General features: G+C 48.1%; 1 protein-coding gene across 2 annotated transcripts; it reads left to right on the top strand.

The window, feature by feature from the left end:
- Positions 1-10,220: 10,220 nt before the first annotated feature.
- Positions 10,221-13,889, top strand: Trim56 (tripartite motif containing 56). Of its 2 annotated transcripts, XM_046427090.2 has the most exons (4): positions 10,221-10,445; positions 10,562-10,631; positions 11,396-11,495; positions 11,610-13,889. In XM_046427090.2, exon 4 carries the CDS (start codon positions 11,611-11,613, stop codon positions 13,876-13,878), a length of 2,268 nt encoding a protein of 755 aa, XP_046283046.1. In that variant the 5' UTR covers positions 10,221-10,445; positions 10,562-10,631; positions 11,396-11,495; position 11,610; the 3' UTR covers positions 13,879-13,889. The 2 variants fall into 2 exon arrangements, with proteins under 2 accessions (XP_046283046.1, XP_058429526.1); XM_058573543.1 differs by lacking the exon at positions 10,221-10,445 and having other exon boundaries at positions 10,479-10,631.
- Positions 13,890-14,279: the final 390 nt, after the last annotated feature.

Genomic DNA, 14,279 nt, shown 5'->3' with positions numbered 1-14,279 from the left:
AATATCCTTCAAAAATAAAAATGACTTTGCTCACTTGTGTATGTACCCTTGGGGGGAGGAGTGATTCTGGAGCCTTTTTTATGACAGCAGCTAATGAGACTGTAGCACTTGCTATGATGAAAAATGCAAGGAAGGAGTCCTGATGAAGAATAATTATGTGAATTAGACGGTGGTGGGGCAGGATGGCTCTACAGTGCAATTTAAGATGAAGAGGCCTTTGAATTCATAGAAATAGAGGGTGGAATGGTGATTATCAATGTTAATTCATTTGATTTAGTCATTCCATAATGTACACACATATCCAACTGTAAGGGTCCGGCGAAGCGTCGGAGGAAGAGACCACAAGAGACTGGCTTCATGCAATAAGCAGGAGGGAGTTTATTGAGGATCCAATTTAGCGCGCTGAGGCTCCAGGCAGGCTCGCTCAAGAAGGGAGGGCAGCCCAGAGCCCAGAGCAGAGGTCAAGCAGTGCTTAAGTATACTTTTTTGGGGGAGGGCGGGGGGCTTTGTATACATCAGAACAAATCATCATGAGGCGTGGGAAAATTGAACAACAACTCCTAAACATGATTAGTTCATTCATTGGCGGGAACAGGTCGGACGGGGGTGATTGGTCACTTCTAAGTGGGGTACACATTCAAACTGATTGGTTTTAGGGCCTAAATGACTACGTGACAAGTTACACAGAGTCCCAGGTTATTAGACAACCAGGGAGTCAGTGGGAATATTTACTGGGCAGTTCCAGTATTGTCCTAACAGCTACAGGGATTTCAGGTTTTACAGGTAGCGTAGAAACCTAACAATACCTAATCCTTTACATTTTAACTCAGACCTTGCAGCTTAGAAACTTTACAATACCCAGTCTTTTACCCTTTAACTTTTACGCTTTAACTTCAATTTCTTTTACCCTTACACAACCATCATGCTGTGTCCCATAAATATATGCAATCATTATTTGTCATTTAAAAACCTATAAAGCATAAAGTAAAAAAAAAAAAAAAAAAAAGATTAAGAAGCAAATACCACGTAGCAAACTAATGAAAGCCTGTTTTGGAAAGACAAGATTTGTCCACGAGGAAGGTCAGGTTCTGCTCTTGCTGGGTGGTCCATCGATGACACAGACACACCTGTACAGGTGGAAGCAAAGGGCAAAGATGCAGCTGACGTGTTCCTGTGGCCGACAGGAAGTGCCTACTAAACAGAGAAACTGCTGTTTTATCCCAGGATTTCATTTGCACAGACCAAGAATGACATTCTCAAGGAGAAAACTGTAATCTGGTTCCACTTCAGCCTTCCCATTCCTTTACTGTACCTGAACACACCGGTATCTACACCCAAGTTCCTTGATTTCTGTTTTTTAATGGTCAATGATATATTTTCCCCAACATCAAATGGAGACAGGGGCTGGGGACGTGGCTCCAGTGGTAGCGCCCTCGCCTAGCATGCGTGAGGCACTGGGTCCGATTCCCAGCACCACATAAAAACAAAATAAAGATAGTGTGTCTACCTAAAACTAAAAAATATTTTTTAAAAATGGAGATAGGGTAGGGAAAAGTATTATTTTTACTAAAAAACAAAACAAAACAAAGACCTCTTTTTCCATTGGGAACATTCCTATTGAACTCTTATTTCAATAATCCAATAAGTTATTTATGTTAGCTGTTAACAAAAAGAACAATAAGAAGACTCCTGTATACCGTGTCTACATAATTTCCATTTTTTTCATTGTTTATGGTGAAGTCAAGGACAATTTCTGTAATTTTTTCTTTGTACGTAGCTGTTGCACGTAGAGCCATCTTGTCTTTAGTGGTAAATCGCTTTAAAAAAAGAAGAAATGTATCCTAGGTAATGTTCTCTTCCTGTCAGGCATCCTGTGTAAGTAAATTTCTCATTTAAATTTTTTAACTAAAGGCAAAAATAAGGACATTCCGAGAAAAATACAAACCGAGGGAACTTGTGGCTGGAAAAACCCATCCAACAAGAAGTGCCACAGGAAGTCCTCAGATTGCAAACAAAGGGTACCAGATGGCAGCTCCAAGTCTCAGGAAGCAATGAGCAGCAGGAGGAACGGTAAACATGTGGCAAGAGACGAAAGATGGACCTAGATGTTGTCTTCCCTTCATTTGCTTTTTAAAATGGAACTATTTAAGTAATTATTAAAATGCTGCATCGTTGGTGTTACATTGGTATTATGTGTATTAAGTATATATTCCCATTTGCAAACGTAAAGCAAAATAACAAAGGGAGAACATAATGCTATGTGGGTATATTGAATGTAAGACAGTATTTACCTGAAATCTGTGTTGATAAATTAAAGATACATGCTATAAAATTTAGGGAAACCTGAGAAATCATTTTTAAAATATTGCAATGGTGGAATTAAATGAATACACTGGACTGAGGTTGTTGCTCAGTGGTAGAGCACTTGCCTGGCATGTGTGAGGCACTGGGTTCAATTCTCAGCACCACATATAAATAAATTAATAAGATAGAAGTCTAACAACAACAAAATACTTTAAAAATAAATAAATAAAAGAATACACTAATAGCATTTTTAACACCAGGTAGGGCAATTTTTTTAAAGTAACAGAAATATATGAGACAGAAATCAAATATCAAAATGATAGACATTGGTTGGGGGTATAGTTCAGTGGTAGATTGTATGTTTAGCATTTGAAAAGCCCTGGGTTCAATCCCCAGCATCAAAATAAAACAAACAAAAGCAGTTCAATCATGTCAATAATAACATTAAATTTAAGTGGATTAAACACTCAAAAGGCAGAGATTATCTGACTGGATACAAAACCTAATATCCAACTATATCTGTCTATAAGAAGCACATTTTAAGAATCAAAGACACAAATAGGTTAATAGTAAAATTGTGGAAAAATATATACCATGCAAACAGTAATAAGAAAACTGGAGCCAGCTATAGTGGCTCATGCCTGCAATCCAGAAATTTGGGAGGCTGAGACAGGAGGATTGCAAGTTTGAGGCCAGCCTTGGCAATTTAGCAAGGTCCTAAGCAAGACCTTGTCTCAAAATAAAAAGTAAAAAAGTAAAAAGGACTGAGGATGTGGCTCAATGGTAGAAGGCCCTGGGGTTCAAGTTCAATCCCTAGTATGGATACACACACACACACACACACACACACACATATATATATATACACACACATATATGACAATATTTAAGATATTATTAGACACAAAGTGGGACATTTCATAATGAAAAAGGAAGATATAAACATTATAAATGTGTAAGCATCTAACAACAGAGCCCCCAAATCCATGAAGTAAAAATAGGCAAAAATGAAATAACAGATGAACAGTTCAACCATTCATTATTATAGAAACACCAGTACTGAATAGAACAGTTGGATAATCAATTAGAATATAGAATACTGGAACAACCGTAACCATTTGACCTAGTAGACATACAACACTGCTTAAAAACAGCAGGAGAAAACAAGTACAGTGACTCATGCCTGCAAACCCAGCAGCTCAGGAGGGGAGACAGGAGGATCCTGAGTTGAAGGGCAGCCTCAGCAATGGTGAGACACTAAGCAACTCAGTGAGACCCTGTCTCTAAATAAAATACAAAATAGGGTTGGGGGTGTGGCTCAGGGGTGGAGGGCCCCTGAGTTCAATCCTTGGTACAAACAACAACAATAACAACAACAACAACAAAAACAAAAAACAGCAAGCTACATTTTTTAAGCACACACAGAATATTGTCCAGGAGAGAGCATATGGTAGGACATAATGTGATGCTCAATAAATTTAAAATGTTTGAAATCATGCAAATGACTACAAAATTAAATTAGTAATCCACAACAGAAAGAATATTTCCCAAATATTGGAAACTAAACAACACAGTTCTAAATAATTCATGAGTTAAAGAAGAAATCACAAAAGAAATTAGAAAATATCTCGACTTTAATGAAAATAAAAATACAAATATCAAGATTGATGGGCCGAGTGTGGTGGTGCAGGCCTGTCATCCCAGAGGCTTGGGAAGCTGAGGCAGGAGGATCGAGAGTTCAAAGCCAGCCTCAGCAACTTAGTGAGGCCCTAAGCAATTTAATGAGACCCTGTCTCTAAAATATATATATATATATATAGAGAGAGAGAGAGAGAGAGACAGGCATGAGCCTGTTGCAAGCATGAGCCACTGTGCCTGTTTTCTCCTGTCTTTATTCACAGATGACATGACCTTGTGTGCAGAAAATCCTAAGGAACCTACAAAAAATAACATATAAATAAAATAAAAACTACTAGAACAAATAAGTGTTTTTAGCAAGGTCATTGGCTACTAGATCAATACATAGAACTTTGTTGTATTTTCATATATTAGCAAGTAACAATCACAAAATGAGATTGAAAAAAATTCATTCACAATAAAGTAAAAATAAAAACATAATACAAAACAAATTTGGGGCTGGGGATGTGGCTCAAGCGGTAGCGTGCTCACCTGGCATGCGAGCGGCCTGGGTTCGATCCTTAGCACCACATACAAACAAAAGATGTTGTATCTGCCGAAAACTAAAAATAAATAAATAAATACATAAATAAATATTAAAATTCTCAAAAAAACAAAACAAATTTAGCCAAGGAAGTGCTAAAACTGTCACACTGAAAACTATAAAACATTGCTGATTTAAAGACTCAAAGCAATGAAACCATATGTTGTGTTCATGAATTAGAAGGCTCAATAGTATTAAGATGGGCAATTCTTTTCAAATTGATCTGTAGATTCAATTAAATTCCCATCAAAATTCCAGGAAGCTTTTGTAAGTAATTAACAAGGTGATCCTAAAACATATGGAAATGCAAAGGACCTAGAGTAGCCAAAGTCGTTTAGATATGGAAGAACAAGCTTTGAGGGCTTGCTCCATCTGATTCAAAGTTTACCAGGAGGCCACAGTAACCACAACAGTGTGGTATTGGCCTAGGAAGAGCCACATAGACTGATAGAGTAGAATAAGACGTTCAGAAATAAACAACGAAAGCCTGTTTTGGAAAGACTAATGGTCAGTTAATTTTTGACCAAGGTACTAAGAAAATCCAAAATTGGAAGAATTTTTTTTTCGATATGTAGCACTAGAATATTCATGTCCAATCAATAAAACCAAAGCCCCAGTCACAAAGTATATGCAAAACTAACTCAAAGTGGATTAGAGCCCATGTGTAAGTGCTAAAACTATGAATCTTCTAACAGAAACATAGGAGAACATCATTGTGACCTTGAGTCATGCAAAGATTTGTTAGACATGACACTAAAAAATGAACTATAAAATAAAAAAATTGATAAAATGGACAGCATAAAATTAAAAACTCCATCCTACAAATAGCATTGTTAACAAAATGGAAATATAAGTTATAGGCTGGGAGAAAATACTTGAAAATCACCAACAAATTACTTGTATCCAAAATATGTGATTTTTTTTTTTCAAAATCAACATTAACTTTTAAAACCCAGTTGAATATTGGCAGAAAGAATAGCAGACACTTCACCAAAGAAGATATATGGCTGGGGAAGTGGGTAATATATGGATAAAAATTTTAAATAAATTAAAAATACTGACAATACTAAATTCTGGCAATGATGTGGAGAATCCAGATAGTATACATTAGTGAGGGAATGGAAGAGAAGTTAGCAATTTCTGGGGTTGGGGATGTGGCTCAGCGGGAGAGCGCTCGCCTAACATGTGCAAGGCCCTGGGTTCGATCCTCAGCACCACATATAAATAAAGGTATTGTGTGTAACAACTAAAAAATAATTATTAAAAAAAGAAGTTAGCAATTTCTTATAAAACTAAAACACACAACTCAATAATCATGCTCTTGTATATTTATCCCAGGGAAATAAAAGCTTAGGCTCACACAAAAACCTGTGTATGAATATTCGTAGTAACTGTATTTGTAATAATCAAAAGCTGGACTCAATCTGAGCATCTTCCTACAGGTCAGTGGATAAACAAACTGCAGTACATCCAAATAATGGAATACCACTCAGCAAGTAAAAAGAAGGAACCCCTAACGTACATAAAAACTTGGATGGATGCTACACTGAGTGACAAAAGCCAGTCTCCAAAGGTTTCATATTTTATAATTCCATTCATAAAAATTATTTTTAAGGTCTTTAACGTCATCTTTTATACCTCTACTTTATTTACTTATTTGTTTTTATGTGGTGCCAAGGATCAAACCCAGTGCCTCACACATTTTAGGCAAGTGCTCTACCAATGAGCACCCCGGTCCCATTTATACTAAATTCTTTTTTTGTGGAGGGCGGTTTACCGGGGATTAAACTCAGGGACACTCGACCACTGAGCCATATCCCCAGCCCTATTTTATATTTTATTTAGAGACAGGGTCTCCCTGAGTTGCTTAGTGCTTCACAGTTGCTGAGGCTGGCTCTGAACTCAGGATCCTCCCGTCTCAGCCTCCTGAGCCACTGGGATTACAGGCATGCGACATCATGACCGGCCATTTATATAAATTCTTGAAATGACAAAACTAAAGAAATGGAGAGGGGCTGGGGATGTGGCTCAAGCGGTAGCGCGCTCGCCTGGCATGCGAGCGGCCTGGGTTCAAACCTCAGCACCACAAATAAAGGTGTTGTGTTCCCCGAAAACTAAACAATAAAACATTAAAAAGCTCTCTCTCTCTCTATCTCTCTCTCTTTAAAAAAAAATGAAAGAAAGAAATGGAGAACTGTCAGGGCCTAGGGATGGGGGAAGGGGAGGTGTTATAAGGTATTGTTTACGGAATCATGACAAGAAATATATCTGCTTATGTTTAAGACAGAGACAATTTTTTTTTCTGAATACTTTCCACCAAAGATTGGTTGATTCCATGGACTCAACACCTGAGAATGTGGAATCCCGGGACACAGAGGATGGCGAGCTTGGCTTCCGGTTACCTTAAGGCATTATAGCTTTCTCAACTGGGAACTTTAACGTTTGTTCTGGAAGCCCTCTCCCTTCTCCTACCACCTCCCCGCACCCATCCAATCCATCAGACCTGTGGTCCCTCTGCTGAAAAACATCCCCTGGGTCACCCCCAGGAACCCCAGAATCCAGCAACAACCTCTCCCCACCCCCACTTCCCAGCAGCACCACCCTCCCCTCCTCCCCTGGGCTTCTAGTGCTATCTCTGTGTATCCATGGTAACGCTTATCACCAGGCTGTAGGTGAGGACTTAGAATTCCGGTCTCCAGGGGAAACTGTCTCCCTGGGGCCTGACACACACTGTAGGCGCTTTAAGCAATTGTTGGTGGGTGGCAGGGGTGGGGGGCCATCCTGATGTTGCCCCTTCCACAAAGCCTTCCGGAATCCCATACCTGGCCCTATATAGGAGAGGTCACTCCCTCTTCCGAGTTCCCCTAGCATTTGTATGACTTTGGGGAACTTCCTTAGGTCTCCTCATCTGTTGCATGAGGCAATTATCATCCCAGATCTCACCAGGTCGTAGGAGGATTCAGTTGGGGTGTGTTTACCACACCCCACACCAAGCATCATGGTAAAACCTCCATCAAAGCATCGTCTTTCCACCTCATTTTGCAGCGTGTCCTTCACAGGACCTATGAGATTGCCACCTCTGACAGCTAGGGAATATGTCTTATCTTTGTATATTCCACAGGACCCGCCCCACACTCTTAGACCACAGGCAGCCTTCAACAAATCCTTCCTGAGTGTGCACAGACTAGCCCACAGGGAGGCCAGTGGCGTGTGCAAGTAGGTGTGTGCCTAGAATTATGGACACACAAGCACCAACACAGATGTTCCTCCATTTACAATGGGGAATTATAATCCAGATAAGCCCATCATGAGTTTGTTATGCTCGAATTCGGGACCCCAAAAGATCACCAGAGACCAAGATCGATGTAAACAGCAAAGAGGTGTTAATTGCGAGCTAGCTCGGTCCTCCGCGCACACACAGCAACTGGTGACGCTGAGAGGCCCCCAGCCCAGGGTTTGCAGCAGTTTTATACATTCTTTGGAGAAGGCAGGGACCTCCCACATACGTCATAGCATCTCTTAGCAAATCATGACACACCGCAGGAAAATCAAATAACAACTCTAAAACATGATTAGCACATTCACTGGAGGGAACAGGTTGGGTAGGGGTGATTGGTTAGTACAAGAGGGGTATTCATTTGAACTGATTGGTTTAAACCTAGAGGGGTGTTCGTGCTGAACTACATGGTTTCCCAACACGTTATCAACCACCATAAACTACTGGGAGGGTCATCTGGCATCCCAGGTATTTCCCTGTCTCATGCTGATTGGTGGCTGCTGGGATGCTATGGGTCCCCACCTAGCCTGACTGAGTCAGGGACACCTGGAGCTGCAGATCTCATTCGTAGATAAACAACTTAGCAGGGTGGGAATGTGCCTAGGAGTGCTCTGTGGGTCTTTCTAAGGACAAAGGTCATGTCCCTTCCTTGGACAGGCTTTGCTCTGAGGTAGAGGCTGTTTTTTCAAGTTGAAACTGTTATAAGTAAAAAATGCACTGCACACACCCAACCCACCAAAGGTTCTAGCCTAGCACACTAGGGAATGCTGGTTATTCGTCCCTGTGGTCCCAGCATCTCAAGAGAATATCACACCACCAGCTGCTAGCCTGGGGCAAGATGGTAGGTGCCAGAAAGGGCATGGATCACATTTCTGCCCATCATCAAGGGTCATGGCCAACACCCCGCTTCCAGAAGACAGTTTAACAAGAGAAAAATATAACAAATGTATTTGACCACAGTCTTACATGGCACTTCAGACTGAAGACCCAAAGCTCCAGGGTACACTGCCCATCTTTCCACTTAGGTTTGATGAAGTATGGACAACCGTGTAGGACATCATGGAACAAAAACATACGACCTAATGCAAAAAGATGGCCTGGGGAAGTCCAGCAGGGCCTGGCTGCTCAGATTCTCCTTGGCCTCTGGGCAGCATTCTTTAGTTCTAGGTACGGAGCAGGGCCCCTCCAGAATGAGGGTCTTATGATTTGGGGTCAGACAAAGCATGGCAGAGAATTTCTTTACGGCCAGATCCAAGATAAAAATGAGGGGGGAAGATTACATAAAGTAGGCTTTATGGCTTAAGTTGGAGAAAAGAAATTCTAATTTCTGTGCCCTCCTTGGGGAAGAGGAATTTCCAGTTTCCGTAGCTTGCCTGGGGGAAAGGAGAACAGGACACAGAGGGCGGGGAGGATTGGCGTTTCTGCTGACATCACTTCTCAGCCCTTTGCTTTAGGATACTGTTTTCTGATCCTCAACAAGATCATGATTCAGAATACAAAGTTTGGCTTCTCTTGAAGGTGTGTAGCTGACCCGCCTTTATCAAGCAGGGAAGTGGAACCGTCTTAAGTTGGGGGCCACCTGTGTTCTTCGGACCTCATCCTGGTTGACTGTCTGGTCTGTGGCATCCAATGCGCAGGCTATCTCCTCCTTCCTGCTTTCCCACATGGCTGCTGTGACCCTCACTCCTGGGTTTCTACTTCCTGCTCTGGCTACTATATCTCAGAGCCCCCACCCCACCCCACTATTCACCTCCCTCGATCTTCTGTTATTGATAGAGTGTGTTCTCATCAGTCCAGTTTCTTACTTAAATTCTGTCATTGGGGCACAGGGAGGGGTGCTAACATGGACGAATCCATGAGGACCCAGCTGTCAACTGACAATTATAGAGTCACGTGTAGTGGGTCTGTGAGTGTTCACTGTGGGTCTGTGAGTGTTTGATGCCCTCCTTCCAACCTCTTTGTGCTGCAAATTTTTCTTAAGATGTTGGGGAAACTATCCTTCAATGATTCTTTTGGCTTTTTCTATATAACGTGGACTCCTTCCCAGTGAACTGGAGGCCTCTTGATCCGACTGCTTCCTCCCTCTATTACGCCATCTGCCATGGCTCACATATCCCCTTCCCACAAACCATCCTAAATGACCTGGAGCCTCTCAGGAGAGTGCGATATTTCATTCACCATAGCTTCCAATTCCCAGAATGCTCATTGATTGACTCCCTGAACCCCAAACCTGTGTATCCTCCATAAATGCACCTCTGCTTCTGCCTCCTCCAGGAAGCTTTGGCTGACCCCTAGGAGAGGTCCTCCTTGGGTCTGCGCTGCTCTCCTGTCTCTGGGCAAAGGTCTATGTGGTCAAGGGTCTGGGCGGGGGAGGCTGGGGCGTCCACAATGCTGTGGATCTGGCCCGGGGAACTGGCTTCTAGCTGCCCCGGTCTCTGCATCACCGATGATCTCTCATTTATTTCCACAAATAAACCTTCTGACCCTGTGCACCAGCACTCCGGAGAGCAGGTCCCCAGGCAATGCCTTGTTTACGACACACACGCTCAGCTGGCAGCGCGAGGCTGGGACTGACAGGCGGACCGAGCCCGGGGCCTGCAGCCGGAGGGGCGGCCCTGCTGGGCCGGGGGCCTGGAGAGCGAGGTCTGGGCAGGGGAGGGGAGGAGGGCGGGGCCTGCGCCGGTGCGAGCCGGTGTCCCGGGCCGGGGACGGAAGTTGCACCACAAGTCCAATTAGTTTCAGTTTTGTTTCTCTTTCAGGCCCCAGAAACAGCGCTGTGCGGGCCTCGGCCCCCTGCCATTCCTGGAGCCTGAGGTCCCCTCTGGCTGGGTAAGGAGGGGTGCAGGGGCTGAGCCAGCAGGGTGGGGGGCAGCGGTGGGGGACAGAGGGAGGGAGAGAGAGAAGGCTCCAGAGGAAGAGGAAGGGAGGGGAGAGAGGGAAAGAGGGACCCGGAAGGCCGCAGGAGGGGGTAGCTGGGAGGCAGCACTGTCCCCACACGCCCCCTCCATGGCCAGAGGGCTCAGGATCCCCAAGAAAGACCCCCTCCCACTCTCTGAGCTCCCTTCCCACCCCCCAGTAGGCAAAGGGGAAAGGCCACCAAGTCCCAGCATGAAGGGCCTCTCTGTCACTGTGCTGGGAGCTCACCAGTCCCACCCTTCAGAGGTTTCTAGAATGCAGGACCCTAGGAGAGGAGGTCAGGACGGGGGAGATCCCGAGGTCCAGCAGGCGGAGATCTGTCCCAGAATGGATTTCAGGAAAAAGTCAGGGCAGGAAGTGGGACCCCTTTCCCTGGGGAATGGTCCTGGGGGCAGTTGGGGCCCTTGTCCCACTGCAAGTCCCTACCCCAGCTGCCAGCACCCAGGTGTCTGTGCTCACCCGACTCTCCTGTGTCCTCACTGCCTGCCCCTCCCACCCAGCACCCAGTCCAGGCAGACCCCCCCACCCCCCACTGAGTCACCAGGAGGGCTTGCACCACACCTGCCCCAGGCCTGGAGCCTGGAACACTGATGATTCGATTTTTGCTCTGGGAGGCCCTCTCCTGGCTTGTCACCACCCCCAGCACTGACTTGTTTACATTTGCTGAATGTATCTAGGGAGGAAGAGGAGGAGGAAAGGGAAGAGGAAGAGGGAGGCTCCCAAGCTCCACCACTGGCCAAGGCCCCAGGAAGCCAGAAGGAAATTGCTGACCATCAGGTGAGACCCCAGGCCAGGGAATTTTTGTGGTGCTGGAGGGTGGGAAGAAAGGGGGACTGGGCTGGAGGCCCTGTTGAGAGGCCACTCCATCCCTGACCCTGCCCCTGCCTGCAGCATGTTTTCCCAGGGCTCCTCGCCCTCCCTGCTGGAGGCCCTGAGCAGCGACTTCCTGGCCTGCAAAATCTGCCTGGAGCAGCTGCACACACCCAAGACGCTGCCCTGCCTGCACACCTACTGCCAGGACTGTCTGGCCCAGCTGGCCGACGGCAGCCACGTCCGCTGCCCAGAGTGCCGCGAGACAGTGCCCGTGCCACCCGCCGGGGTGGCCGCCTTCAAGACCAACTTCTTCGTCAATGGGCTCCTGGACCTGGTAAAGGCCCGGGCCTGTGGAGACCTGCGTGCAGGGAAGCCAGCCTGTGCCCTGTGTCCCCTGGTAGGGGGCACCAGTGCCGGGGGACCGGCCACAGCCCGGTGCCTGGACTGTGCCGACGACTTGTGTCAGGCCTGTGCCGACGGGCACCGCTGCACCCGCCAGACCCACAGCCATCGCGTGGTGGACCTGGTGGGCTACAGGGCCGGGTGGTATGACGAGGAGGCCCGGGAGCGCCAAGCAGCCCAGTGTCCCCAGCACCCAGGGGAGGCCCTGCGCTTCCTGTGCCAGCCCTGCTCCCAGCTGCTGTGCCGAGAGTGCCGCCTGGACCCCCACCTGGACCACCCCTGCCTGCCCCTGGCTGAGGCAGTGCGGGCCCGGAGGCCGGGCCTTGAGGAGCTTCTGGCCGGCGTGGACAGCAGCCTAGTTGAGCTGGAAGCCACTCGGGTGGCCGAAAAGGAAGCACTGACCCGGCTGCGGGAGCAGGCTGCCAGGGTGGGGACTCAGGTGGAGGAGGCAGCCGAGGGCGTCCTCAGGGCCCTCCTGGCCCAGAAGCAGGAGGTGCTGGGGCAGCTTCGGGCCCACGTGGAGGCTGCCGAAGAGGCTGCCCGGGAGAGGCTGGCCAAGCTAGAAGGCCGGGAGCAGGTGGCCAGGGCGGCAGCTGCTTTTGCTCGGCGGGTGCTCAGCCTGGGTCGGGAGGCTGAGATCCTTTCCCTGGAGGGGGCCATTGCCCAGAGGCTCCGACAGCTGCAGAGCAGCCCCTGGACCCCGGGGCCAGTGCCCTGCCTGCTGCCCCAGCTGGAACTCTACCCTGGGCTGCTGGACAAAAACTGCCACCTGCTCCAGCTCTCTTTTGAGGAGGAGCAGCCCCTGCAGGAGGATGGGAGAGGTGCGGCAGGACCCCAGGGGGAGGAAGAAACCCAGAGCCAGAGGGAGCATGGAGCCAAGGCCGAGCGGCAGGGTGGAGGCCAGCCCCAGGGTAAGGATGGAGCTCCTGCCCCCAAAGAGGACAAAGCCAAGACACCCCAAGAAGATGGAGCCCAAGCCCCCAAAGGAGACAGTACCCAGCCAGGCCAAGAAGAGGGAGGAGTCCAGGTCGAGAGGGGCTGCAGGTCCAACAAGAAGAGGAAGTTCAAAGGCAGGGGCAAGTCCATGTCCCGGGAGCCCAGCCCCGCCCTGGGGCCAAACCTGGAAGGCTCCGGCCTCCTCCCCAGACCCATCTTTTTCTGCAGCTTCCCCACGCGCATGCCTGGGGACAGGCGGTCTCCCCGAATCACTGGGCTCTGTCCCTTTGGTCCCCGGGAAATCCTGGTGGCAGATGAGCAGAACAGGGCTCTGAAACGCTTCTCGCTCAACGGCGACTACAAGGGCACCGTGCCGGTCCCCGAGGGCTGCTCCCCGTGCAGCGTGGCAGCTCTGCAGAGCACAGTGGCCTTCTCGGCTGGCGCGAGGCTCTATCTCATCAGCCCTGATGGTGAGGTGCAGTGGCGCCGGGCCCTGAGCCTCACCCAGGCCAGCCATGCCGTGGCCGCGCTGCCCAGTGGGGACCGGGTGGCTGTCAGTGTGGCAGGCCACGTGGAGGTGTATAACATGGAAGGCAGCCTGGCCACCCGGTTCATCCCCGGGGGCAAGGCCAGCCGGGGCCAGCGGGCACTGGTGTTCCTGACCACCAGCCCTCAGGGCAATTTTGTGGGGTCAGATTGGCAGCAGAACAGCGTGGTGGTCTGCGACGGGCTGGGCCAGGTGATTGGGGAATACAAGGGGCCGGGCTTGCATGGCTGCCAGCCGGGCTCCCTGTCCGTGGATAAGAAGGGCTACATCTTTCTGACCCTTCGAGAAGTCAACAAGGTGGTGATCCTGGATCCCAAGGGGTCACTTCTTGGTGACTTCCTAACAGCCTACCACGGTCTGGAAAAGCCCCGGGTGACCACCATGGTGGATGGCAGGTACCTGGTGGTGTCCCTCAGTAATGGGACCATCCATGTCTTTCGGGTTCGTTCTCCTGACAATTAAAGGGGCTGAGATGGGGGTGGTGGGGGGCCGTGGGGGGGGCAGGTGGGAAGTAGAGCCACGTGGGGTATGGTGGCCAAGGACATTTCCCCAAAGGGCAGTGGTTGGCAGCTTTTCAGCACGAATGCCAAACTGCCAACCCCTCTTCTGATGTGCAGGGACCAAGGGTAGTGGTGCGTGCATAGCTCTCAGAAGCACTGGGGCGGGGAAGGTTCTAGAAGCCAATAGAACCTCTTCCTTTCATGGGTGACTGCTGCTGCTGTAGCTGCTACCGTGTGGTTGAGGTTTCTGAGATTTGTATAGAGGTGTCCTGATTTGTATTCTTCAAAACCATTCCTGGCGGAGAGGCCGGGGGAGAGTCCAGGGGAGGTGGAGGTCACGTCATCGCCGTCTGAGTCGAGAAG

The sequence above is a fragment of the Marmota monax genome, unplaced genomic scaffold (genome assembly GCF_021218885.2).
Source record: "Marmota monax isolate L192 unplaced genomic scaffold, Marmota_monax_Labrador192_F-V1.1 WCK01_AAM20220418_F8-fsc00341, whole genome shotgun sequence".
NCBI lineage: Eukaryota > Metazoa > Chordata > Mammalia > Rodentia > Sciuridae > Marmota > Marmota monax.
This window is presented reverse-complemented; position numbering and strand designations above follow the sequence as displayed.

What these genes read in the sequence shown, in the direction of transcription:
- Trim56 (XM_046427090.2), top strand. Translation starts at nt 11,611, where the DNA reads ATGTTTTCCCAGGGCTCCTCGCCCTCCCTGCTGGAGGCCCTGAGCAGC.